Below are 26,820 nucleotides of genomic sequence, written 5' to 3'. Positions count from 1 at the left end.
CTTATCTCCACCCAAACTGATTTTACATCTTGATCTTCTGAGCCAATATCATTTCTCACGATTGCACTGATCTCATCCTTTATTAACAGAGCTACCCCACCTACTTTTCTTTTCTGCCTATCCTGACAAAATGGCAAATACCCCTGAATATTTAGTTCCCAGCCTTGGTCATCTTGCAACCACGTCTCTGTAATGGCTATCAGATTAAACCCATTTATTTCTATTTGTGCCGTCAACTCATCTATCTTGTTTTCAATGCTTTGTGTGTTGAGATATAGAGCTTTTAATTTTGTCTTATGTGTATACACTCTGTCCCTACTTGTCACACCCAGTGTTCCGGGGCCCGGCGGTGGTGGTCTCACACAGGTCGGGGTGGCCCACGATGGGGGTACCACCGCAGATCGGGGCTATAAATAGAGCTGGAGCACCGGGCTCTGGAACATCGTGGGCGAAGGTGTGGTGAATGAGGGTATGGGGCCCAGAAGAGGAGAGGGCCCAGGGGCAGCACGGGACTGCCCACGTTGCAATATGTGTGTGCACGAGGTCCATGCGGCAGAGCAGGTCTCCAGTCGTCCTGGTTAACCCTTGCCATTGGATAAAGGCCTAGCTGTGTCAAGCTCATGTGGTGGCTGATGTGCAACGGTCATCACACGTTAAAAAAATCCACACACAGGCATCTTCCACCCCCTCAACTGGAGTTCAGGACTGGAACATCGGGTCCTTCATTGAAACATCTGTGAACTCTTGTGGAAACAAGTCATCCTCGTTCGAGGGACCGCCAATGAATGAATGAATGAGGGTTGAAAACAAGACAAGGAAGAATCACAGACACTGAATGTCTGACGTTATGGTCCAGGTACGATAAGTAAGCCAGCGGAACTTGTCTTAAACAAGTAGATTACTAATGCCTGGTGAAGAGAAATTTGTGATCAGCCAAGAGAAGACAGCAGCAACCCTGAAGGTAACTGTCTCTGGAAGAGCAAGTCCGAGTCCATGTGGACATATGTATATATGAGCAAGTCTATATTGTGTAATGTAAGCAAATGCATGCAAGGTTAGCCAGCAACTAATCACATAATTGAATATATATATTGAAGATCAATCAAACTCAGTGACTCCTTCAGTTCTTGGGTTCAAACTAACTAGAAATTAGATATTGGAAATCACTGGTTTGGCACTTCTCAATTGAGCAGCTGGTCTACATCAGAATCAGATCTGGTGCAGCAGGGGTCCAGGTTATATTTGTGCAGCCTGGAGTAACACACCTGCTCCTTCTGGATCCACACAAATAAATAAAATCTTAAGTCCGGGCTCTTCTTTGGCTAGGAGCGCGGGTGAAACTGGGTGGAATGTGTACGTTGCCAGTTCTGCCCTGTTGGGATACTGTTGTACATTAACTGTTGATGAAATTGGATGTCTGTAGACGTTGCTGTAACTAAAATGTGATATAATATCATGCTAGAAAATTAACATTTGGAACATGGTGGAAAGATACAGCATGACCTAACCACATGCTGATCGTTTATGTCTTGATCTTAAAAAAGACAATGGAATAGGGAAGTAACAGGCGGATATACAAAGGGGCCCACTGCACAAACAGAAGATTGAGCTAAAATCACCAACTGACTCTCAGCTTAATATTCTTCCTAAAGTTTATGGAATACAAATCATAAATTATAACAGGTTCAGTACACTGATTTTTTTTCTCTGTGTCTCTTATACAGACTGTCTCAGAGTAATAAAAACATAAACTTTACCTGAACTCAGATTTTGAAATTTATCCTCTAGCTTCTGTTCAAATAATTTTGAAAAACGATTTAGCAGAAATCGAAAAATATTCCATCAATACAGCTAACTGAATTATACTGATGCATTCCGGGAAATTAGATGCCCGACACAAACTATTTCAGCTAGCAACATTATAACGGTATCTCATCCAAGCCTAGGTTTTTGGGAGAGACTGAACGTTGAGTTAAAACTTCGAATGAAGGCATCAAGATATTTTTTTAAATCAATATATGTTATTGTGAAATGTAAATTTTTGAATTGTTATTTAGCCCTTATTTTGGATATCAGAAATTTCAGTTACTGAGGAAAGGTGGCGTGGGAAAATATTTAGAAATCATTTTACAGATTTAGAGGGAGTGGGGTAAATGCAGTGCCACCGAATGGCCAGAGGTTGTAATTCCAGAATGGCAGGAATCAGTTTGTTTAGTTTTCCATTATAACTATAAACATAGGAACTTATAATGGAAATTTAACAAAACATGCAAGAACAGGAAGTATGGTTTTGTAAGCAGGAAGTGCCTGCAGACACAAATTGTTTACTAGGATACTAGACTCTCCAGTTCTGATGAAGGTCACCGGCTCGAAACGTTAACTCTGCTTCCTCTCCACAGATGCTGCCTGACCTGCTGAGATTTCCAGCATTTTGTGTCTTTATTCCAGATTCCAGCATCAGTAGTATGTTGCTTTTGTACTAGTTTATCTCCCATGGCATTGCATACAGGAAGTCAAGACCAAGTTCAGTTCAAATCCGACTCTAGAGACTTGAACACATAATCTGAGTTGAAATGCTCATCATAGGCAATCCCTTGGAATCGAGGAAGACTTGCTTCCACTCCTGAAGTGTTCTTTGGTGGCTGAACAATCTAATATGAGCTACAGACTCTTGTCACAGGTGGGACAGATAGTCATTGAGGGAAGGGGTGGGCGGGACTGCTTTGCCGCACGCTCTTTCTGTTGCCTGCGCTTGATTTCTGCACGCTCGACGTCTAGCTCTGCTCAGCGGCCTCCTGGATGCACTTCCTCCACTTAGGGCGGTCTTTGGCCAGACACTCCCAGGTATCAGTGGGGATGTCGCATTTTATCAGGGAGGCTTTGAGGGTGTCCATGTAATGTTTCCGCTGCCCACCTTTGGCTCGTTTGCCGTGAAGGAGCTCCGCGTAGAGCACTTGCTTTGGGAGTCTCGTGTCTGGCATGCGAACTATGTGGCCTGCCCAGCAGAGCTAGGGAATGCTGCACTGTCAGAGGTGTCTTTCAGATGAGATGTTAAACCGAGGCCCTCTCTGCCTACTCAGATGAATATTTAAAAATCTCTCAGCGCTATTTGATGACCAGGAAGGGCTTTATACAACAATTTCCAGCCTTTAACGTAGTAAATCGTCCCAAGGTACTTCATAGGAGCATTATTGTAAGGTATTGTGAGGGGATAAAGATGGTCACTAAAGTGGATATTAGACGTAGTGAATTGATCTGACACATAAAATGGTCCAGACTATAGGGCTGATCAGTATTAGGAGGTTGTGAGGAGTCAGGAGTTCCTCCACCTCATGGTAGGGATTGTAATATATGCAAAGCTTGATAGTAAATGAACCATCAATTGTATTAAACTTTAGCACAGACTGATAGAAAATGAAAACTTACATATTCAGTACAGAACAATTTCTACCAAGGACAGTAGGGTGCCAGCAGTCTAGAAACATAGATTGTAACAGCAGTAAAACCCATGAGAAGAAAGTTTTGACTGGAGTTCTCTTGGGGAAGGGACAAGAAATCAGGTGTTTGGGAACAAGATAGCAAACCCTGGGAAACAAGGTTAATCAACACAGCATGAGGAACTGAGGCAAAGTTGACACTACTGAATAACACATTCCAGAAGGGTGACGAGATGGGAGATGGTCAGGTTGGGAAATCACTCAGCAGCCAGTCTGATAAGGGTCTATGAATCAACGAAGCTCTGCTGATAAGCTGCAGGCCAATAGAAGTTTTGTAGGATGGTCGCACACCTTGAAAATCTGTATAAATGTGCTTGTAGAAACCCTTGTATTTCGATAGTTCATTCGTGAACTCTTCCCCTGCATGCTTGAATAAAGCCCGGTTGAACCGAGGTTTCGTCTGAGTGATTCCGTGATCGCTATACAGGTAGATGTCGATTCCTTATATCAGGCAATCCACCTTGAAGAGAAGTCTTCTTTTTACCCCAACAATTACCAAACAAAATTTGACACCAAGCCACATCAAGGAAATATTAAGGCAGATCAAAGTTTGGTCAAAGAGGTAGGTCTTAAGGAGCACCTTAAAGGAGGAAAAAGAGATACAGTGGCAGAGAGGTTTAGGGAAGAAATTCCAGAGCTTAGGGCCTCAGCAGCTGAAGGCACGGCCACCAATAGAGCGATTAAAATCGGAGTTGCGCAAGAGGCCAGAATTTGAGGAGCGCAGATATCTCATAGGGTTTATAGGGCTGGAGATTACAGATATAGGGAGGGGCGAGACCTTGGAGGGATTTGAAAACAAGGATGAGAATTTTAAAATCGAGGCGTTGCTTAACCGGGAGCTAATGTAGGTCAACGAGCACAGGGGACTTGTTGCGAGTTAGGTCACGGGCAGCAGTTTTGGATGAGCTTAAGTTTATGGAGGGTGGAAGATGGTAGGCAGACGAGGTGTTGGAATAGTCAAGTCTGAACGTAACAAAGGCATGGATGAGGTTTCAGCAACAGATGAGCTGAGGCAGGGGCAGAGTTGGGCAATGTTAGAGGTGGGAATAGGTGATCTTGGTGATGGTGCGATTATGTGGTCGGAAACTCAACCCGGGATTTATCCGTCATGCAACAGCAGATTATCTGGTCATTTGTATTTCAGGGAGCTTGGTTGACATGTTTACCAACATTACATCAGTCACTGTGCTTCAAAAATTGGTAATTAAACTTTTAAGACATTCTGAGATGAAATATATTATATAAATATAAGTTATTTCTTTCAGGGTGAGGTAGGATTAGAGGGCGAGAATGATTAGGCCGGGATTATAGGGCGAGAATAATTAGATTGCTAATGATATAGAGAGAGCACTGGTAAAACTACACCCTGGGATGAGTCACCTCTTTCAGGAAAGTAGGTGAAAAGCAAAGAAAATTTGTTTTGGAATTTAACCGGTGATGCTCCAGCAAGTCCCCTGTTCTCACTGAATCATCAGGATAGTGGTTAAATAAAGCTTTGGGACTTCTGAATGGGATGCAGAAATTAGAGTAGTGAACTTCAGCTGCTTGAGTACTTCCTAAAGGTTGATGAGAATTGTTGACCTACTTTCACAGCTTAGAAATAACTCACACCATAGGGGGATGGGAGGGAAAGAGGAGAGTGGGCGTGAGGATTAGGAGAGGAGGAGAGTGGGCGTGAGGATTAGAAGGATCACAAATAAACACAAAACAGATTTTGCTGAGGAAACTTTCCAACTGAAAATGCGGATATTGTGTAATTGGTTCAAGGCCATATACGTCAAATGTTGGTTTCTTTTATACCCTTAATTCCAATCATGAATCTAATTAAGGAAGCCTAACTATACAAAAGCAAAATACTGCAGATGCTGGAACCTGAAATAAAAACACAAACAATATAGCCTATCTATACATTTTATCTTTGTCCCTTAGTTGTAAATTCAGACATATTGTCTCCACATCCGCCAGGTATCAGTCGAATCTGTTGACTTAGCTGGAGGTCACAGAAAGTTCACATTCTCTTACCACAGCCAATTAGCCTCAATCAGAGCAGTTGCATTCACTTTCAGAGGTGTGGGTTGTACTTTGAAGGTGAGCACTGTGAATATTTATTTATTCTTCATAGTTTAAGGGTATTCTCTTTTATCACCCAGCATTATTTCATTTCTTTCAGCTCTGCACAAATCTGTTATCTTCTCTAGATTGACTGCTGACGTATCTCCTAGCTCAGCCTTAAAACTGTGTTTTTCTTGGCTCTGGCATCCCGTTCCCCTTTTTCTGCTGGGCCTTTGCTGCATTTTAGCTCTTTTTTATAGAAAATTATTTTCTAATGGAATAACTGAATTACAATTCAATAACATATTTGCTTTGACAATTATGGCATTATACCATCCTCTGCATGGCATGGTCTCTAGCAAGAACGTCACCATGGCAACAAGACCTCTTTGAAGACGCCATCCAATACCAGTCAGTGCAGTGAATGGTGCAGTGACCCATGATTTGCAGCTTGAACCTTTGAGAGTTCTTACACAATTAAAGGAAGAATTTGGTTTCCATTCCATGGTTGAATAACCTGCAGCGTCACTTTGAGCTCTTTCCTCTCTCGCATACAGAAGAATGGCCACTTCGGCGAGATACCAGAGGGATAGAGTACCCATTGTATTCTATCACCAGTGCGCGCCTTCAGGAGAGCAGAGAAAATCTGATTGGCAAACAAAACTTATTACACACAGTTGTTTAAAAGTGGGATTTATGGTACATTTGGTGTTTTTTCACTTACATTTTGAAATCATTTTCATATTTAAAAATTGTGTTCGTAACTGTGGCCCAAAAAAATTGCCATTAGCATGATTCCAGTGTATAATGCTTGGATTTTTGAGTATCACAACTGATTATTGCCTTGCATAGCAAATGTAGTAGGCCAAATAATACTGTAGCATCAAGAAAATGGGGCTGCATCATACGGAGCTGAAGACTCCTCCCTGCCCCCATAATAGTATAACTTCAAAGTCATGAGATTTGCAGAAGAGAAGTTACCTTAATCCCCCTCTTCGAATATGAACATAAAATGCAAGTATTTTATTATATCACTTATCCCTATTAAAGCCACTATACAGAATTTGTGATTTCCACTCTTAACATATGGATTTATACAGTCATTGCCTCTTCAATAACCTCTTCAACATTAAATCCAATTCACTAGTTGAGGATCCTAGATAAAATATTAATTATTTCACGTTGCACAATTTTACATTTTTTGTCTTCTCAAATGTTTATGAGGTTATTTATTGTTGATAAACTTATTGCAGATTGAAGAAATAATACACAACGTAGAATGTAACAATGTGTACTTTCCCCTGCAACATTAATATTTATTGCCGTGCAATATTAATATTTATTGATAAGGTATTACTGGTTCTTTAACAATTTCTGGGTGATGTGAAATTGTATGCAATTTTGGAAACATTTCTGCCATTTCCATTACACGCGGGAGATAAGTCAATTCCAGGGGCTTATCAAGGTGAGATGTGTTCATGCTGGGAAACGGAACACTTCAAACTTCAGGCAACTCCAAGCAGGTCAGATGCAGAGTAAAGCTGCTTCTACTCTCAGCCACCTCCTCAGAAGAGCTGTGGTGCATAGAATACAATCCAGGTCGTGTTTGCAGCCCACCTCTGTGTTTAGCAGATCCACTGTTCCCTGTATCTTTGGGCCTCAATACACTCTAGGAAGCTGGTAGAGCCAGAATTCGAGGGAGGGATTGTAATCTGTAACAGACCGAGAGAGCCATATGCTTTTGAGAGCTCTGTGTCCGCGATAGACGATAGCAATTATATACAAGGTCAGAATGACCGAGGCAAGGCAGTATAGAAACATAGAAAATAGATGCAGGAGTAGGCCATTCGGCCCTTCGAGCCTGCACCACCATTCAATATGACCATAGCTTTAAGAAATCATTGACCTTAATTGCCTTTAATCAGGAACAACTCCCAGTAAGGATAAAAGGCAGGGAAAAAGTTCAGTTGAGGAGTTTGGAGAGGAAGGAACTGAGAATGAGAAGAGCTATGTTCGAGCGTAATTCTTGTTACCGCTTGATTCATCACTGCACTTGAAGACCCAAATGGTGTGGGTGAATAAACCTCACTTGTTTTAACCATTAAACTCTGGTCTGCGGGTCTAATTGATCACTGGGTCCTGGGCTTGCTTCAGCTTTTTAGATTTAAACAGGAAAAAAATATAAATGTTTCAAATATTAACGACATGGATTTCCTTTATGGTAGATAGCCTTCAAGTCACCACTCGGGATTATAACCCTTGATACAAGCGTTAGCAAGCACACTTGCCCCATTACATGTGTGATAGTTTCCCCATTTCCAACACCAATCATCCTACGAAGAAATAATACCACTCATGAAAGTGAGATTGCTAATTTAATGTCAATTTGTGCCAAATCACTTGCATGGTCTGGCCCCAGGCCTATCAATGGCTCTTTTCACATAAGTCCTTTAAGTTAATAGAGCAAATCCCCATCTGTATAGGTTGGATTTGAACCAAGGTCCCAGAGGTGAAAGGATAATATACAAATACATTGCCCTACTCCATTTCCAATACATTAGACTTCCTCAAAAGGAACACATCCATGAGAAAAATGGACCCACCCTCTCCCCTTCTCTCATCATCTCAGTATTTGGCCTGTGGTGGCTCATGTTTTGGGCCACCTTCGAGCCGCTGTTCCTGAAACATGGCAATTCTTTTGAGTGGCTGTGTGTGTAGGATACTGCTGCTCATCACATCCAGCGGATTAGTGGGATGTGCTGACTCGACATTGACTGAAAGCAGGCCACGTTTCAGCACCCTGCTTCGAAAAGGAAGCAAAGAGGCTGACCTCAACTGAAAAGCCAGTCACTGCAGGGAAAGTTTTTTTTTTAAAAAAGAAATGAAAACGCTTGCTTCCAAGAATACTCAAGCAATCAGGCCTTGGAAATGTCTTGATATGAAGAATTTCTTGAAGAACATACAGATCTGAGAGAAATTAATGTCTGAAGTCACTGGACACTTGCTAACTGATTTAACCATCTTCATGCCATCCGGAAGGTTTGCAACAACTTTTGCAAACATTCCAAACAATTACAGATGAGATTCCTTGGTATTAACTCAAGCGAGTGACAGGGCGATCAGCCACTTCATCTAAGGCGAGTACACTGAAAATGTCGTTAAAGAAGCTGGGGTGATACTTGCAGGCTCTGGCACAGTCGGGGCTAAAATTCACCTCTAAAATTTGAGGCTGCATGATCTGTTTTCCTGGAAAACAAACATCAATAAAGTATTTTTAGTGTTTGTGCAGATTCAAATATAACTTGAAATCTGACCCTTTAATGAGGGGATAATATTATTTTCAAATTCAAGCAGTATATATGAAATATATTCATTAAGTTCTCCCAATTTACTGCCCTCCACCCATGCTGACTTGTATTGTGGCAGGGTCTCAGATACCCTGCCCAAGTGGCTGTTCTCCCAATATGATATAGTGTTCAGTTCCACTGCTGGCATCAGGGCAAGTGGATAGTCCAGAGTTATGGTGCCTGCCCCTGATCACAAAGAGCTTGCTCCAGGTCTCCATCATAATCTTATATCCCTGAAGCAACTCAAAGGAGAAGTCTTGGGATGAAGTGGGGTTACAAGAAGGACTCAAGGTATTCTCCAGACCTTCCTTAGAATCACTGGAACACATCCTCTAGTCTAAGTTTCCATTTTCCCAACCATATGCTCCCCTCTATCCTGGTGCTCTTGTGTGCTATCTGTCAAAACAACTTATATTTATAAAGCATTCCTCACACACAGCATTCCAGAATGTTTTACAGGGGAAAAAAAAAGAGAATGTAAAAGTAGAATCATAGAATGTCGCAACATGGAAACAGGACATTTGGTCCATCAAGACACCAGTTTTTTTTCCCCAATCTCAATTTCCCATACCAGAACGCTTCATAACCAGAACTGCCTTTACGACCTCCATCAGGTCAGCCCTCAACATTCGCTGCTCCACTGAAAAAGCTCCATCTCTCAAACCTCTCTTCACCAGTCGTCGCTCATCTTTGATAACACATTAATGAACAGTTGTGACTTTACAACAATCCTGGCGCCTGCGCACAAATTACCAGCTTTATTAAATTAAATTTCACAACCTGCTATGGTGGGGTTTGACCTTTTAACCTCTGGTTGCTGGTCCAGTACCATCACTACCAGGCTATCAATCCTGATCTATTGGGCAGCAGTGTCTGTGATTCATTGGTAGTCTCACTCTAGAGATTTAAGCACATAATCTAGGCTGACACTTAGTACTGAGGGAGTGCTGGACTGAATATAATTTATATGTAACCTCTTATGGATCAGTCTTGGCTCAGTATTAGTAGCACACTTGCCTCAGTCAGAAGATCAGGGGTGCAAGCCTCACTCCAAAGACTTGAGCACATAATATATCCTGACACTCCAGTGCAGTGCTGCACTGTTGGAGGTGCCATCTTTTGGATGAGATATTAAACCAAGTCCGCCCTCAGGTGAACGTAAAAAATATCACGGTGCTACTCAAAGAAAAGCAGGCGAGTCCTACTGGTGTCCTGGCTATTATTTATCCCTCATCCAACATCATTACAAAATAGATTATCTGGTACAGGTGCAGCACGAGAATCCGGAATCCAGGACGATTGGTGATAGGGTCGTCCGGAATCCGCAAAATGTTCCGGAGTTTGGACCCGACGATCCTGCCGACCTCGGGGCCCCGCCGCTGCCCGACCTTGGCCCTCACCTCGCTGTCGCTGTCCGTACCTCGAGGCCTCCTCGCTGGCTCGCCCGACAATCTCCTCAGTGGTGCCCTGCCCAACGACAACAGCTTCTCAGCAGGGCCCGCCCAACGACAACCTCGTCGGCGGGGCCGGGCGGCCCAAACTGCTCCTCAGCGGGAATCCTCACCCGCTTCTGACATTCCGAAATCCAGAAATACCTGAACCTGGGTTCGGGTGTTTGTGGATTTGTGATGTCAGAAAGCAAATCGAAAGTCCGGAAAAGCCTGGAATCCGGAACGGCCTCGGTCCTGAGGGTTCCGGATTTTAGGCGCTGCACCTGTAATGCATTCCATTGCTGTTTGTATGACCTTCAAAAATACATAATTTGTTGTAAAGTGCTTTGGGGCGTAAGTTGCTCTATAAATGCAAATCCTTTTCTTTACTCATATAATGCAAGTTATTTTTTTCTTTGTCTGGAAGACCAAATTGGTAATCTTAGCGGTGGGGAGAGGTGATCTTATCGAAACATAAGATAATGAGGGGGCTCGACAAGGTGGACGCAGAAAAGGATATTTCCACTCATAGGGGAAACTAAAACTAGGAGACATAGTCTCAGAATAAGGGGCCGTACATTTAAAACCGAGATAAGGAAGAATTTCTTCTGAGGGGGTTGTATATCTATGGAATTTTCTGCACCAGAGAGCTGTGGAGGCTGGGTCACTGAATATATTTAAGGCGGAGATAGACAGATGTTTGAGCGGTAAGGGAGTAAAGGGTTATGGGGAGCGGGCAGGGAAATGGAACTGAGTCCATGATCAGATCAGCCATGATCTTATTGAATGGCGGAGCAGGCTCGATGGGCCAAATGGCCTAATCTTCCTCCTATTTCTTATGTTCTTAACATCTGAGCCATGTAGGTCCACAGTACTCCAGGGCACTGCTAATGATTGATTAACAAACCTCATTCACTCAGCTCCAAGCAACCTTGTAGGTCAGTGCTGGAACAGGTAGGGTGGGCCTAGCTGAACAAGCAGTAGGAAGCTAACCAGCGCTCTATGCTGATAGACTGCATTGTTTTAGCACATTAAACTGCAGCAATACACCTATACACACTTGGGGGGGGGGGGTTTCTTCAGTATTGCCGCTTGCCAAACTGCATCAAATCTCTGGATTTGGTTAAGTAGGCCATGTTCCTACAGGGAAAAAAGTAGGAGAAAAGAAACTCTGCTTGTGTGGATTTCTCAGTAAGTTGGTCTGGAGACTTTTATTCATGGTAATATATTTACGCTCATGTCAAGATACCCGAAGGACCAAAGAATATTTGTCTACATTCTGGTTTTGCAGTTGACTTGCTGACTGTAATGGGTCCTGTACTAATGATAAAAATCCAAGAGAAAGGACACTTACCATCACTGTCTATATCCCATTTCAACATGAGGTCAATAGCGTATATTGCTCGGGATGACGGGTAATTGCAGATACCAAGGGGGGCAGGTTTGGCAGTAGCTACTTGAAACAGTTCGACAAATGATTTATGTATTTCTTCCTGTAACCAAAATGTCAATGTAACAAATTATGCTAAAAGAAAAACCATGAAGAAAGTAACTCATCTTTAGTTTACAATAGCAATCAATATCTTCTGGAATGCAGTGGATCTCCTGTGATTTTGCTCATATTAAAGTCAGAGGCTACCCTGTTTTATGCTATTAGCATTACAATGTAGAACATAATGGGCCGGAATTTGCTGAAGCAGGACATCTTGTGACTTGCCCAGTTAGTTAGACCTTTTCCTGCATTCTGCAGCTCAAAACATTTTTGTCTTGTAAGCTGCTAGAAGTACGAGCGACTAATGGCACAATGAGAGCAACTTAGTGAACAACTAGAACAACACTATCTCCTTAACCAATGAAATTAAAGGAGTGGTAAATAAAGAAGGACTGAGAAGGAGGGTGAATTAGTGGATGAATTCAATGTCAATCAAGTAAAGGAAGGGAAATAGAGAGACAAAGAAAGATTGGATTAAGAGAGAGACAAAAAGCGACAAAGTTTTATTAAATTTAAAAATGTTTAAATCTCCAACAATTCATTACCTGAATGAATGAGACTCCACACTTTTAATTGTTCATTATCCGGGTCAGAGGTTGATTGGCAATCAGTAACAATTATCACATCGTTAAAATGGTACTCTCCCTTAATTACTAGACTTCATTTTCTGTGCTGAGTTTAATGAGCAATTAATGGGCAACTGCAGCAACTTCATGAAACTCAGTGAGGTTAAGGTCGAGATGCCATTGTTGCAAATCACCAAAGATGGAGTGGCGCTAATCGTTGGTTTTTCGCAATTCACGGGTAACTCTTCCTCGCCACAAGATGCCGGCCAATTTGCACACTAATAACGCTGTGCGTCGTTCACATGCCATTATTTTTTCAGCAAATTCCAGTCCAATGTATTATATATCCACGAAGAAACTAAAGTCTTCAGCAAAGCTATCAGCTACTAAACTGGAGCTGTGTTTAACTAAGCCTGTCCTTTTAGGGAAAAAATATACTTGCGGTAACAAAGTACTTCAAATAGGCACATTCCAAGGCTGATTAAAATGCTGTTGTGACTTGTCTTTAGATTGCCATGGAAATCCCCAGCCCCTCCTCTTGAGAAAAGGGCAAGAATCAAGATTAAGACAAGCTTTCAATGTTTATATTACTCTTTGAAAAGATTGTTCAGCTGTGACTTGTTTCTGATTAGTGTAATGTCTGTAAGCTTGTAATGTTTGTAGCTCCACACTATGGATGTGGACGTATTGTGTACTGCAATTGCACAGTTAATAATTAAACAGAACCAGGCAGATTTCCAGAGGCTTCAGAGAGAGCTGCCTGCCATGTTGGAAGCTGTGTGTGCTTGTGCTCTGTGAAGATATCACATTGAGATGGGATTTTTCGGATGATTTAAAGCTTAAATTTTGTTGGTGAAGGATTCAGCCAGCCGACAGAGAGACTTTGGAAGTTTCTGTCTTTGGAAAAAGCTACAAAAATCCAAGGTAAAATACAGCACACGGTGTGAACAGCTAGAGATTTAAATGGCAGGTGTAATCGGACATTTGGGGCAATATAGACAAGACCGGGAACGTTTTAAAGCGTATGTGGATCGGCTAGAAATGTATTTCACTGCAAATAACAATCGAAATTCCAAACAATATAGTCCAACAATGCTGTGTTGGAATGCAAGAAAACGATCATCTTATTGGCGGCGGGTCCAACATTGAACGAAACCCTTGTAAATCTGCTTGTGCCCGACGAGCCAAAAGGACACAATGCTTAACGAAGCTGGAGCAGCACTATAACCCCAAACCGTTAGAAATTGCTGAAAGCTATCGTTTCGGGATTCGGAATCAAAAGGCTGATTAAAGTATCAGTGATTACATCATAGCATTAAAAAAGCTATCGATGCACTGTAATTTTGGAAACTTTCAAAACCGCACATTATGTGATCATTTTGTTTGTGGGGTGAAAAATGATGCAATCAGAAGGAAGTTATTGATGATGGATGACTTGACTTTTGAGATTGCTTGTGAGACAGCGAGGTCGATGGGCATGGCCGAACAATATTCCCGAGAATTAAGTAATAATTATGGTCGTCAGTCAACCGAGGTAAATCACCTGCAGATTCAAAGGTAAAAAACGGTGGGGGCCCAAAGTCTCAGAAACTGGAAATTCTAACAGAGCGTCGAAGTCGTGCTATAGGTGCCTGGGACAACACATTGTTCAAAGTTGTCCATACATGAAGGCTGAGTGTTTCTTCTGCAAGAAGACTGGACATCTTGCGAAAGCATGCCGACCGAAGGGTAAACCAGTTTTTAAAGCTATGAGTCCAGCGTTCAAAGCTATGAGTAGAAATCCCAAGAGACTACATAGCATGGAAGAACAACAACAGGATGAGGAGATGTTAGAATTACACGTCATCAGGAGCACGAGGTTAACGGACAGCGATTCGGAAAGCATCAAAATCCACATAGATGTTGTGGGATTCAAGATACCAATGGAAATTGACACGGGTGCATCCGTGAGTGTAGTAGCGGAGTCACTGTACCGTGACAAATTGCGTGATTTCCAACTGGGGCAATCCAAGATAGAGCTGCGAGGCTACTCGGGAGAGAAAATTCCCGTGGTAGGTCATATCACCGTACCGGTGAAATATAAAGATCAATTTCAGAACTTGCTTCTAATAGTAGTGAAAGGAGACAAGCCTGCCTTACTCGGAAGAAATTGGTTGAGCTCACTGAAGCTGGATTGGAGTGAGATTTTCTGTGTGGAAGCGAGATTTATCAACGGATGAGGTTATCAAGCAGTATCCGAAGGTGTTCTGCGAAATGGGCAGTCCGATCCAAGGCTTCAAGGCGAGTGTCAGGGTACAGAAGGACGCTAGATTGGTTTACTACAAGCCACGTTCCGTACCATATGCACTCAAGGAGAAAGTTGAGCAAGAACTTAAAAGACGAGAGACTGAGAACATTATTTGTAAGATAGATCGATGTAATTGGGCTACACCCATTATTGTTGTACCTAAGTCCGATGGCAAGGTAAGATTGTGGTGATTATAAAGTAACCGTAAACCAGGTTCTAGAGGGTAATGTCCCCAATACATTGCCAAATATAGAAGATTTGTTCACAACTCTGACAGGTGGTCAGATCTTCTCAAAACTGGATCTTACAAATGCCTACTTACAGGTTGAACTAGGGGAGTCCAAGTCATGTTTGACTATAAATATTCATCTAGGCTTATATCAATTTAATAGGCTACCGTTTGGAGTGTCTTCCGCCCCTGTCATAATCCAAGGGGTGATGAACCAGATTTTGCAAGGTATTGAAGGGGTAGTATGTTATTTGGATGACTTACTAATTTCAGCACCAAATAGGCAAATTCATAATAACATTTTGAATGAAGTCCTCAAACGGCTAGAGAAGCACAGAGTAAGAGTGTCTGCTCGTAAGTGTGAGTTATTTAAAAACTCAGTGGAGTACTTAGGGTACAGAGTAGACAAAGATGGTTTACGTCCAACCATGGAAAAATTGGATGCAATTAGAAATGCACCCACTCCTAGGAATATCACTGAACTTCGTTCATTCTTGGGTCTTTTGAACTATTATGGGAAGTTCCTACCAAATTTGGCAACAGTATTACATCCACTGAATGAACTTTTGAAAAAAACAGGTCCATTGGAAGTGATCAAAAGAATGCAATACAGCATTCAAGGAGTTTAAAAGCAAATTGGTAGAGAGCACTATGTTAGTTCACTATGACATATCCAAGGAGATTAAGCTAGCATGTTATACCTCTCCGTATGGAGTTGGGGCAGTAATCTCTCATGTATTAAGTAGTGGGGAGGAGAGACCAATTGCTGTTGCTTCACGCACTCTCAGTGCCAGAGAGAGTAATTATGCGCAAATTGAAAGGGAAGCTTTGGCATTAATTTTTGGGGTCAAGTAGTTTCACAAATACTTGTATGGTCGTAAGTTTACCATCGTTATGGACCATAAGCCCCTAATAGCAATCCTCCATCCAAAGTCCCTAGTTACAACATTAGCTGCAGCCCGAATGCAGAGATGGCTTTGATTTTATCAGCATATACATATGATATTGAATACAGACGATCAGCTGATCACAGTAATGCTGATGCAATGTCTAGATTGCCTTCCCCATCACAAGTTACACCTGATAGGGAAGAAGTGTTTTATTTTTCATACATTGATGAACTGCCAGTCACAGCTGAAGAGATTGGTAGAGCAACCAAACGTGACCCAGTGATGTCAAAGGTGTATGAGTATATTTCAAATGGATGGCCAAACCAGGTAACAGACAAAGATACACAAGCATTCTTCATTCGTAGGAATGAATTATCAGTCGATATAGACTGTATCATGTGGGGTGCAAGAGTGGTTATACCAAATAAATTCAGGTCCAAGTTATTAGGAGACCTCCATGACTAGCACCTGGGAGTTTTGCACGCAGTTATTTATGGTGGCCAGGTCTTGATAAAGATATAGAGTACATCATGAGTCAGTGTACGACATGTCAATCGGTAAGCAAGCAACCACCACCAGTACCATTACAACCATGGAAATGGCATCCCAGGGTGTGGCAAAGGCTACATATTGATTTTGCTGAGTTATAAGGAAAATTGTTCATTGTGATTGATAGCCATTCGAAGTGGGTTGAGGTGTTTCCAATGTGGAAAATAACAAGTAAAACATTGGACATTTTACGAAAATTATTTTCTTCATTTGGCCTCCCTGAGGAGATTGTTTCGGATAATGGACCACAATTTCGTTCAGAAGAATTGCACAATTCATGAGCAAAAATGGTGTGAAACATACCAAGGTTCCACCCTACCATCCTGCTTCAAATGGTGCAGCAGCGCGCACTGTACAAATTGTAAAACGTGCCCTCATAAAACAAATGCTAGATCCAAATCCAAGGAAACGACAGTTGTCATTGGATCACAAATTGGCTAATTTTTTGATTACATATCGAAATACTTCTCATATAACTACTGGTAGAACACCAGCAGAGTGGTTTCTCAAACGACAGCCTCAAACCAGATATTCTCGTTGTTAAAGCCAAATTTGGCCCAGTCCGTAGAAGAGATACAATTAAGACAGAAAGAGAATCATGAGAGGTAGAGTAAAAGAGAGAAGTGTGAAATTAAACCAGAAGGAGAGAGTGAAGAACCATCACCATAAATGGTTAAAGTGGTTACCAGGAAAAGTGGTAAAGTTAAATTTGTAAATATGGAAAAAAAATAAGTTTATATCCTGTGTTATGTATAAACATGAAAGTTATGTATGATGTTTGTATAATAACTTCATTAAGGAGGGAGAAGTGTAATGTCTGTAAGCTTGTAATGTTTGTAGCTCCACACTGTGGATGTGGACGTATTGTGTACTGCAACTGCATAGTTAATAATTAAACAGAACCAGGCAGATTTCCAGAGGCTTCCGAGAGAGCTGCCTGCCATGTGTGCTTGTGCTCTGTGAAGATATCACAATTATCAGAGTAAATTGGATGCAAATGTTATGCATGAAATAGAAGACATCTCCCATGGCATTGCTCATGGTAAATTGGATGGTATCCTGCCAAACTACAAATTATTCTGGTAAAGTGAGGCCGCGTCCCTGCATAAATTATGTTAAGTAAAAACAGAGCAGGGTTAATTTCCGATTGCTATTATTTTGAAGCCAGACGATAACCCAGTATGAAATACCTACTTTAAAAAAAAATGTAAGAAGATTGTAAATTCAGTCAGAAGCTGCAGACATTCCAAGACCTGCATGGATAAGGTATTTTGTGTTTCTAGGGCAGTTTTTCAGTGTGCTTCTGGGCTGGCAGTTCCTTACCGAGCTTCTTTGATTTGGAACTCTATCCTTGGCTATTGTGCCTCAATCTCCTCTTCCATGGTTTACAATCCCTGTCTCTAATAATGGGTGCATTTTAGTCCAAGCTGCAAGTTTAAAGTTACCAGTGCTGAGTCCATTGCCCATCCCCCAACCCTGCTTGTTCTTTGTTTCACTGAGCCCTTTCAACACCTGGAGCTCTGCTCAAATTTGGCTTGCCAACTCCTGGACTTCACTGGTTTAGCTGTTCATCACCAGATCTGGCTGAACAACATAAAGCACCATCAGGTCTTGCTCTCCTCTGCTAAAACTGCTCACTACTCTGGTATCACCTGGTATGCAAAGAAAACCTATGGCTTTTCTTCACTACCCACTTTCTTCTTAATCCCTTCTTCCCTGCCTCCTCCACCTCCAATGTCCAAGAAGCTCATGGATTTCATTATCACTAAGATTGAGACCATCCTTTCAGCTGCCTCTGCTTAATGGTGAGAAACTTGAAACTTTGGAGTAGCAAAAGTAATTGGGTGTCTATGTACACATTAAAAGCTAGTGCACAGGCACAAAAAGTAATCAAAAAGGTTAATGGAACATTGGTCTTTATCTCAAGGGGGGGGGGGGGGGGAGGCTGGAATACAAAGAGGTAGTAGTTACGTTTCAGTTGTACAGAGCCTTGTTTAAAAATACAAAAGACTTCAACAGGGTCGATACAGAGAAACGATTTCCTCTGGTGGGGAATCCAGAACAAGGGGGCACAATCTTAAAATTAGAGCTAGACCATTCAGGAGTTAAGTCAGGAATCACAGCAAGTGATCAGGAAGGCCAATGGAATCTTGTCCTTTATTGCAAAAGGGATGGAGTATAAAAGCAGGGAAGTCTTGCTACAGTTGTACAGGGTATTGGTGAGGACACACCTGGAATACTGCGTGCAGTTTTGGTTTCCATATTTACAAAGGATATACTTGCTTTGGAGGCAGTTCAGAGAAGGTTCACTAGGTTGATTCCGGGGATGAGGGGGTTGACTTATGAGGAAAGGTTGAGAAGGTTGGGCCTCAACTCATTGGAATCCAGCAGAATGAGAGGTGATCTTATCGAAACATATAAGATTGAGGGTGCTTGACAAGGTGGATGCAGAGAGGATGTTTACACTGATAGGGGAGACTAGAACTAGAAGGCATAATCTTAGAATAAGGGACCGCCCATTTAAAACTGAGATGAGGAGAAATTTCTTCTCTGAGGGTTGTGGATTTGTGGAATTCGCTGCCTCAAGAGAGCTGTGGAAGCTGGGACATTGAATTTAAGACAGAAATGGATAGTTTCTTTAACAATAAGGAAAGAAGAGTTTATGGAGAGCGGGCAGGGAAGTGGACCAGAGTCCATGATTGGATCAGCCATGATTGTATTAAATGGTGGAACAGGCTCGAGGGGCCATATGGCCTACTCCTGCTCCTATTTCTTATGTTCTCATGTAATGCAAATCTGAACCTCTCCAAGAAAAAAATGCTGTAGGTGATGGGTGAGTGAGACTTGGTGCAGGATAGGATACAAGTTTTGGATGAGCTGAAGTTCATGGAGGATGATAGGCCGGCCAGGTGAGCATTGGAAGAGTCAAGTTTGGAGAAGACAAAAGCATGAATGAAACAAAGAACATGAAAAAACACAGCTGGAAATGCAGAAAAAAATGTTTAAAAAAAAAAAATAGGGAAATAATAGAATCTTACATCACAGAAGGGGGCCATTCAGCTCATTGTGACTGTGCTGGCTCTTTGAAAGAGCTGACCAATTTAGTTCCACACTCCAGCTTTCTCCCCATAACCATGAAAATGAGTTCTCTTCAAATACATGCCCAATTGCCTTTTGAAAGTTCCTATATAATGTGATTCCAGCACCCTTCAGATCCAGATCATAACCCTGTGTGAAATTATCTCTCATTTCCCCTCTAGTTCTTTTGCCAATGATTTTAAATCTGTGATCTCTGGTTATCCACCCACTTGCCAGAGGGAACAGTCTCTCCCTACTTGCTCTTTCAAAAGCCCTCAGAATTTTGAATACTTTTATTAGGCCTCCCCATAACCTTCTCTGCTCTAAGAAAAACAATCTCAGCTTCTCCAATCTCACCATGTAACTGAAGTCTCTCATCCCCGGTAAAGCTTCTCTGTACCCTCTCCAAGGCCTTGACATCCTTCCTAAAGTGTGGTGCCCAGAACTGTACACAATACTCCAGCTGAGGCCTAACCAGAAATTTATAAAGGTTTAGCATGACTTCCTCTATTTTGTATTCAATGCCCCTATTTACAAAGCCAAGTATCTCAGATGCTTTCTTAACTGCCTTATCAACTTGCCTGCCAGCTTGAAGCATTTGTGAATATGCACCCTCGGGTCCCTCTGCGCTTAAAATAGTACCATTTAGATTATATTGCCGCTCCATGTTGTTTCTTCCAAAGTGCATCACTTCACACTTTTCCACATTAAATTGCATCTGCCATGTGTCTACCCATTTCACCAGTCGGTCGATGTCCTCCTGAAGTCTGCTACTATCCTGCTCACTCTTTACTACGTTGCCAAGCTTACTTTCATCTGGAAACTTCGAGATTGTACTCCCTATACCAAAGTCATTTATACAAAAGAAAAGCAATAGTCCTAATACCGAGCCCCTGTGGGATCCCACTGCATACTCCAGTCAGAAAAATATCTGTTCATCATTGCTCTCTGCCTACTAGCCCTCAGCCAATTATGTACCCAAGTGACCACTGTCCCTTTAATACCCTGTGCTTTTATTTTCTGAATAAGTCTGTTATTTATCAAATGCCTTTTGAAAGTCCATATATACACAACAGCTACCGCACTACCTTCATCAACTCTCTGTTACTCCATCAAAGAACTCAATCAAGTTAGTCAGGCATGAGTTGCCTTTAACAAATCCGTACTGCCTATCCTTCATTAACCCATGTTTCTCCAAGTGAGAATTAATTTTGTCCTCGACAGTGGTCTCTAATTCCCACCCCTGACGTTGGATGGTAAACAGGCCAAATCAATCTCAGGTAATAAACCAGGTTTATCACTCCCCTTTTGTTGAACAGGAGGATAACATTTGCAATCCTCCTGTCCTCTGGCACCACTCCCTTATCCAAGGAGGATTGAAAAATTATCGTCCGAGCTTCTTCTATTTCCACCCTAGCTTCCCTCAGCAACCCAAGATAAATCCCATTTGGACTGGGTGATCTGTTAAGTTTGAGTGATACCATTCTATTTAGCACCTCCTTTCTATCCTATCCAATGTCCTTGTATCCTTTTTCAATTTCCCTCTGTATTCAGCCTGGTTTTCTGTACCAGACATTTATCATAATCCTCCTTTTCGGTTTTATTTTAACCTCTATTTCCTTCGTCATCCAGGGATCTCTAGATTGGATGCCCGATCTTTCCTCCTTATAGGGATATGCTAGGTTTATACCCAAATTATCTCTGCCTTGAAGGCACTAGTATTGCTCATTTACTGTTTTCCAGGCCAATCTTTGTATCCAGTCCACCATTTATAGAATCATAGAAATTTATAGCACGGGGGATGGAGGCAATTTCGGCCCATCATGTCCACGCCGACCGACCAAGAGCTATTCAGACTAATCCCACTTTCAATCTCTTGGCCTTGTAGGTTATGGCACTTTAAGTGCACATCCAAGTACTTTTTAAATGTGGTGAGGTTTTCTGCCTCTACCACCCTTTCAGGCAGTGAGTTCCAGACCCCCACCACCTTCTGTGTGAAGACATTTCCTCTCATATCCCCACTAAACCTTCCCCCAATTACTTTAAATCTATGCCCCCTGGTTGTTGACCCCTCTGCCAAGGGAAAACAGGTCCTTCCTATCCACTCTATCCTGGCCCCTGATAATGTTATACACCTCAATCAGGTCTCCCTTCAGCCTCCTCTGTTCCAAAGAAAACAGACCCAGCATCTCCAATCTTTCCTCATAGCCAAAATTTTCCAGTCCAGGCAACATTTTTATAAACTCTTTCCAGTGTAATCACATCTTTCCTGTAATGTGGTGACCAGAACTGCACACTGTTGTCCAGCTGCGGCCTAAACTGTGTTTTATACAGTTCAAGCATAACCTCCTTACTCTTGTATTCCATGCCTTGACTAATAAAGGCAAGTATTCCAAATGCCTTCTTAATCACCTTATCTACCTGGCCTGCTACCTTCAGGGATTTGTGGACCTGCACTCCAAGGTCCCTTTGTTCCTCTACACTTTTCAGTGTTGTACCATTTAATGTGTATTCCCTTGCCTTGTTAGACCTCCCTAAATGCATTACCTCACCCATATTCACAATGTGGATTTCGTCCCCTACAGGGCACAACAGACATGATCTTTGCAGCGTGACAGCTGCAGGAAAAATGCAGGGAGCACCGCCAGCCCTTATATATGGCTTTCTTCGATCTTACAAAGGCCTTTGACACTGTCAACATTGAGGGTCTATGGAGCGCCTACTCAGTTTCAGATGCCCCCAAAAGTTTGTCAACATCCTTCACCTGCTTCACGTCGTCATGCAGGCCGTGATCCTTACCAACGGATCCATTACAGACCCAATTCACATCCGGACCGGGGTCAAACAGGACTGAGTCATCGCTCCAATCCTCTTCTCAGTCTTCCTCGCTGCCATGCTCCACCTCAAATCAACAAGCTCCCCGCTGGAGTGGAACTAAACTACAGAACCAGTGGGAAGCTGTTAAACCTACGCCGCCTCCAGGCCAGGTTCAAGATCACCCCAATCTCTGTCATTGAACTGCAGTACACAGACAATGCCTGCGTCTGCGCACATTCTGAGGCTGAACTCCAGGATATAGTCAATGTATTCACTAAGGCATATGAAAGCATGGGCCCCACGCTTAACATCCATAAGACAAAGGTCCTCCACCAGCCTGTCCCCGCCGCACAGCACTGCCCTCCAACCTCGACAACGTGGACCATTTCCCGTATCTCGGGAGCCTCTTATCAGCAAAGGCAGACATTGATGCAGAGATTTAACATCGCCTCCAGTGCGCCAGTGCAGCCTTCGGCCGTCTGAGGAAAAAAAGTGTTTGAAGACCTGGCCCTCAAATCTACCACCAAGCTCATGGTCTACAGGGCTGTAGTAATACCTGCCCTCTTGTATGGATCTGAGGCATGGAAGATGTATAGAAGGCACCTCAAGTCACTCGAGATACATCACCAACGATGTCTCTGCAATATCCTGCGGATCGCATGGGAGGACAGGCGCACCAACATCAGTGCCCTCGCCCAGGCTAACATCCCCATTATTGAAGCACTGACCACACTCGATCAGCTTCGTTGGGCAGGCCACATAGTTCACATGCCAGATAGGAGACTCCCTAAGCAAATGCTTTATGCAGAGCTCCGTCATGGTAAACGAGCCATAGGTCGGCAGCGGAAGCGTTACAAGGACATCCTCAAAGCCTTCCTGGTAAAGTGCAACATCACCACTGACACCTGGGAGACCCTGGCCGATGACCGCCCGAGGTAGAAAAAGTGCATCCGGGAGGGAGTTGAGTTCTTCCGAGTCTCAACGCAAAGAGCGTGAAAAGGTCAAGCGCAGACAGCGAAAGGAGTGCGCGGCAAACCAGCCTCACCCATCCCTTCCCTCGACGAATGTCTGTCCCACCTGTGACAGGGTCCTTGGCTCTCGTATTGGACTGTTCAGCCACCAGAGAACTCACTTTGGGAGTGGAAGCAAGTCTTCCTTGATTCCGAGGGACTGCCAATGATGAAACCTCCCCAAATGCATTACCTCATACATATCCTGATTGAATTTCATTTGCCACTGTTCCACCCACCCGACCAGTTCATTGATATCTTCCTGCAGTCCTCAATCCCTTCTCAAATCACTGAAATTGGCTCTCTTCCAGTTGGGTATTTTCACCATTGATTTTTCTTTGTTACTTTCCATAACTACTTTAAACCTAATTATATGATGATCACTATTATCCAGATGTTCTCCCACTGCAACACAGTCCACTTGCCCCACTTCACTCCCCAGAATTAGATCCAGCACTGCTTCCTTCCTCGTTGGGTTAGAAACATACTGATTAAAGAAGTACTCTTGTACACATTTTAGGAATTCTTCGCCTTCCTTGCCCTTTACTCTGTTTTTTTACCCATATATTAGGGTGATTGAATTCCCCTTCTAGTGCCTACACATTTGCTCCTTCTCACTATTTGGGGGTCTATAATAAACACCCAGAAATGTAACAGCTCCTTTTCTGTTCCTTAACTCCAATAGATTCAGTCTTTTAACCCTCCAGTGTATCGTCCCTCTGTAGAATTGAATTATCCTTGATCAATACTGGCATCACTACGCCACTCTCCTCTTTTCCTTCCCTATCCCTCCTGAATACATTATAGCCAGAAATGTTTAGTTCCAATTCCTGCCCATGTTTAAGTCAGGCCTCCATTATAGCCAATATATCATAACCCCATGTGGCAAATTGTGCCTGTAACTTGTCAATCTTATTTGCAATACTCCTCTCATCAACACACATCGATTCCAACACCATGCTAATCGACTTTGCTTTTTCCCTCCATTTAATTCCTGCTGTTTCTGCACTTTCCTTTGTTATGTTGCCGTTTGAGAAAACGAGGAGGGACATTCACCTTGTCTTTATAATCTACCAAAATTCTCTGGACTCTGGGGAGGTACCAGCGGATTGGAAAGCAGCTAATGTAACGCCTCTGTTTAAAAAAGGGGGCAGACAAAAGGCAGGTAACTATAGACCGGTTAATTTAACATATGTAGTGGGGAAAATGCTTGAAACTATTAAGGAAGAAATAGCGGGACATCTAGATAAGAATAGTGCAGAAGCAACATGGATTCATGAAGGGGAAATCATGTTTAACTAATTTACTGGAATTCTTTGAGGATATAACGAGCATGGTGGATAGAGGTGTACCGATGGATGTGGTGTATTTAGATTTTCAAAAGGCATTCGATAAGGTGCCACACAAAAGGTTACTGCAGAAGATAAAGGTACGCGGAGTCCGAGGAAATGTATTAGCATGGATAGAGAATTGGCTGGCTAACAGAAAGCAGAGAGTCGGGATAAATGGGTCATAGAAACATAGAAACAGAGAAAATAGGTGCAGGAGTAGGCCATTCGGCCCTTCTAGCCTGCACCGCCATTCAAATAGTTCATGGCTGAACATTCAACTTCAGTACCCCATTCCTGCTTTCTCGCCATACCCCTTGATCCCCCTAGCAGTAAGGACCTCATCTAACTCCTTTTTGAATATATTTAGTGAATTGGCCTCAACAACTTTCTGTGGTAGAGAATTCCACAGGTTCACCACTCTCTGGGTGAAGAAGTTCCTCCGCATCTCGGTTCTAAATGGCTTACCCCTTATCCTTAGACTGTGACCCCTGGTTCTGGACTTCCCCAACATTGGGAACATTCTTCCTGCATCTAACCTGTCTAACCCCGTCAGAATTTTATATGTTTCTATGAGGTCCCCTCTCATTCTTCTGAACTCCAGTGAATACAAGCCCAGTTGATCCAGTCTTTCTTGATAGGTCAGTCCCGCCATCCCGGGAATCAGTCTGGTGAACCTTCGCTGCACTCCCTCAATAGCAAGAATGTCCTTCCTCAGGTTAGGAGACCAAAACTGTACACAATACTCCAGGTGTGGCCTCACCAATGCCCTGTACAACTGTAGCAACACCTCCCTGCCCCTGTACTCAAATCCCCTTGCTATGAAGGCCAACATGCCATTTGCTTTTTTAACCGCCTGCTGCACCTGCATGCCAACCTTCAATGACTGATGTACCATGACACCCAGGTCTCTTTGCACCTCCCCTTTTCCTAATCTGTCACCATTCAGATAATAGTCTGTCTCTCTGTTTTTACCACCAAAGTGGATAACCTCACATTTATCCACATTATACTTCATCTGCCATGCATTTGCCCACTCACCTAACCTATCCAAGTCGCTCTGCAGCCTCACAGCATCCTCCTCGCAGCTCACACTGCCACCCAACTTAGTGTCATCCGCAAATTTGGAGATATTACATTTAATCCCCTCATCTAAATCATTAATGTACAGTGTAAACAGCTGGGGCCCCAGCACAGAACCTTGCGGTACCCCACTAGTCACTGCCTGCCATTCTGAAAAGTACCCATTTACTCCTACTCTTTGCTTCCTGTCTGACAACCAGTTCTCAATCCATGTCAGTACACTACCCCCAATCCCATGTGCTCTAACTTTGCACATCAATCTCTTGTGTGGGACCTTGTCGAACGCCTTCTGAAAGTCCAAATATACCACATCAACTGGTTCTCCCTTATCCACTCTACTGGAAACATCCTCAAAAAATTCCAGAAGATTTGTCAAGCATGATTTCCCTTTCACAAATCCATGCTGACTTGGACCTATCATGTCACCTCTTTCCAAATGCACTGCTATGACATCCTTAATAATTGATTCCATCATTTTACCCACTACCGATGTCAGGCTGACCGGTCTATAATTCCCTGTTTTCTCTCTCCCTCCTTTTTTAAAAAGTGGGGTTACATTGGCTACCCTCCACTCCATAGGAACTGATCCAGAGTCAATGGAATGTTGGAAAATGACTGTCAACGCATCCACTATTTCCAAGGCCACCTCCTTAAGTACTCTGGGATGCAGTCCATCAGGCCCTGGGGATTTATCGGCCTTCAATCCCATCAATTTCCCCAACACAATTTCCCGGCTAATAAGGATTTCCCTCAGTTCCTCCTCCTTACTAGACCCCCCGACCCCTTTTATAACCGGAAGGTTGTTCGTGTCCTCCTTCATGAATACCGAACCAAAGTACTTGTTCAATTGGTCCGCCATTTCTTTGTTCCCCGTTATGACTTCCCCTGATTCTGACTGCAGGGGACCTACATTTGTCTTTACTAACCTTTTTCTCTTTACATATCTATAGAAACTTTTGCAATCCGTCTTAATGTTCCCTGCAAGCTTCTTCTCGTACTCCATTTTCCCTGCCCTAATCAAACCCTTTGTCCTCCTCTGCTGAGTTCTAAATTTCTCCCAGTCCCCAGGTTCGCTGTTATTTCTGGCCAATTTGTATGCCACTTCCTTGGCTTTAATACTATCCCTGATTTCCCTTGATAGCCACGGTTGAGCCACCTTCCCTTT

General features: G+C 42.8%; 1 protein-coding gene across 3 annotated transcripts in view; it reads right to left on the bottom strand.

The window, feature by feature from the left end:
• Positions 1-7,905: 7,905 nt before the first annotated feature.
• ttll12 (tubulin tyrosine ligase-like family, member 12) overlaps positions 7,906-26,820 on the bottom strand; it is a 76,164-nt gene continuing 57,249 nt past the window's right edge. For 2 of the 3 annotated variants that reach the window (XM_070900568.1, XM_070900569.1), the window contains exons 13-14: positions 11,681-11,819; positions 7,906-8,795 (exon numbers count right to left, since the gene is read on the bottom strand). In XM_070900568.1, the coding sequence (XP_070756669.1) occupies positions 8,644-8,795; positions 11,681-11,819 (291 nt within the window). In that variant the 3' untranslated portion in view covers positions 7,906-8,643. The remainder of the gene's footprint in view (positions 8,796-11,680; positions 11,820-26,820) is intronic. The other variant, XM_070900570.1, reaches the window with a different exon arrangement.

This window comes from Pristiophorus japonicus, chromosome 15 (assembly GCF_044704955.1).
Source record: "Pristiophorus japonicus isolate sPriJap1 chromosome 15, sPriJap1.hap1, whole genome shotgun sequence".
In the NCBI taxonomy this organism is placed as follows: Eukaryota; Metazoa; Chordata; class Chondrichthyes; family Pristiophoridae; genus Pristiophorus; species Pristiophorus japonicus.
This window is presented reverse-complemented; position numbering and strand designations above follow the sequence as displayed.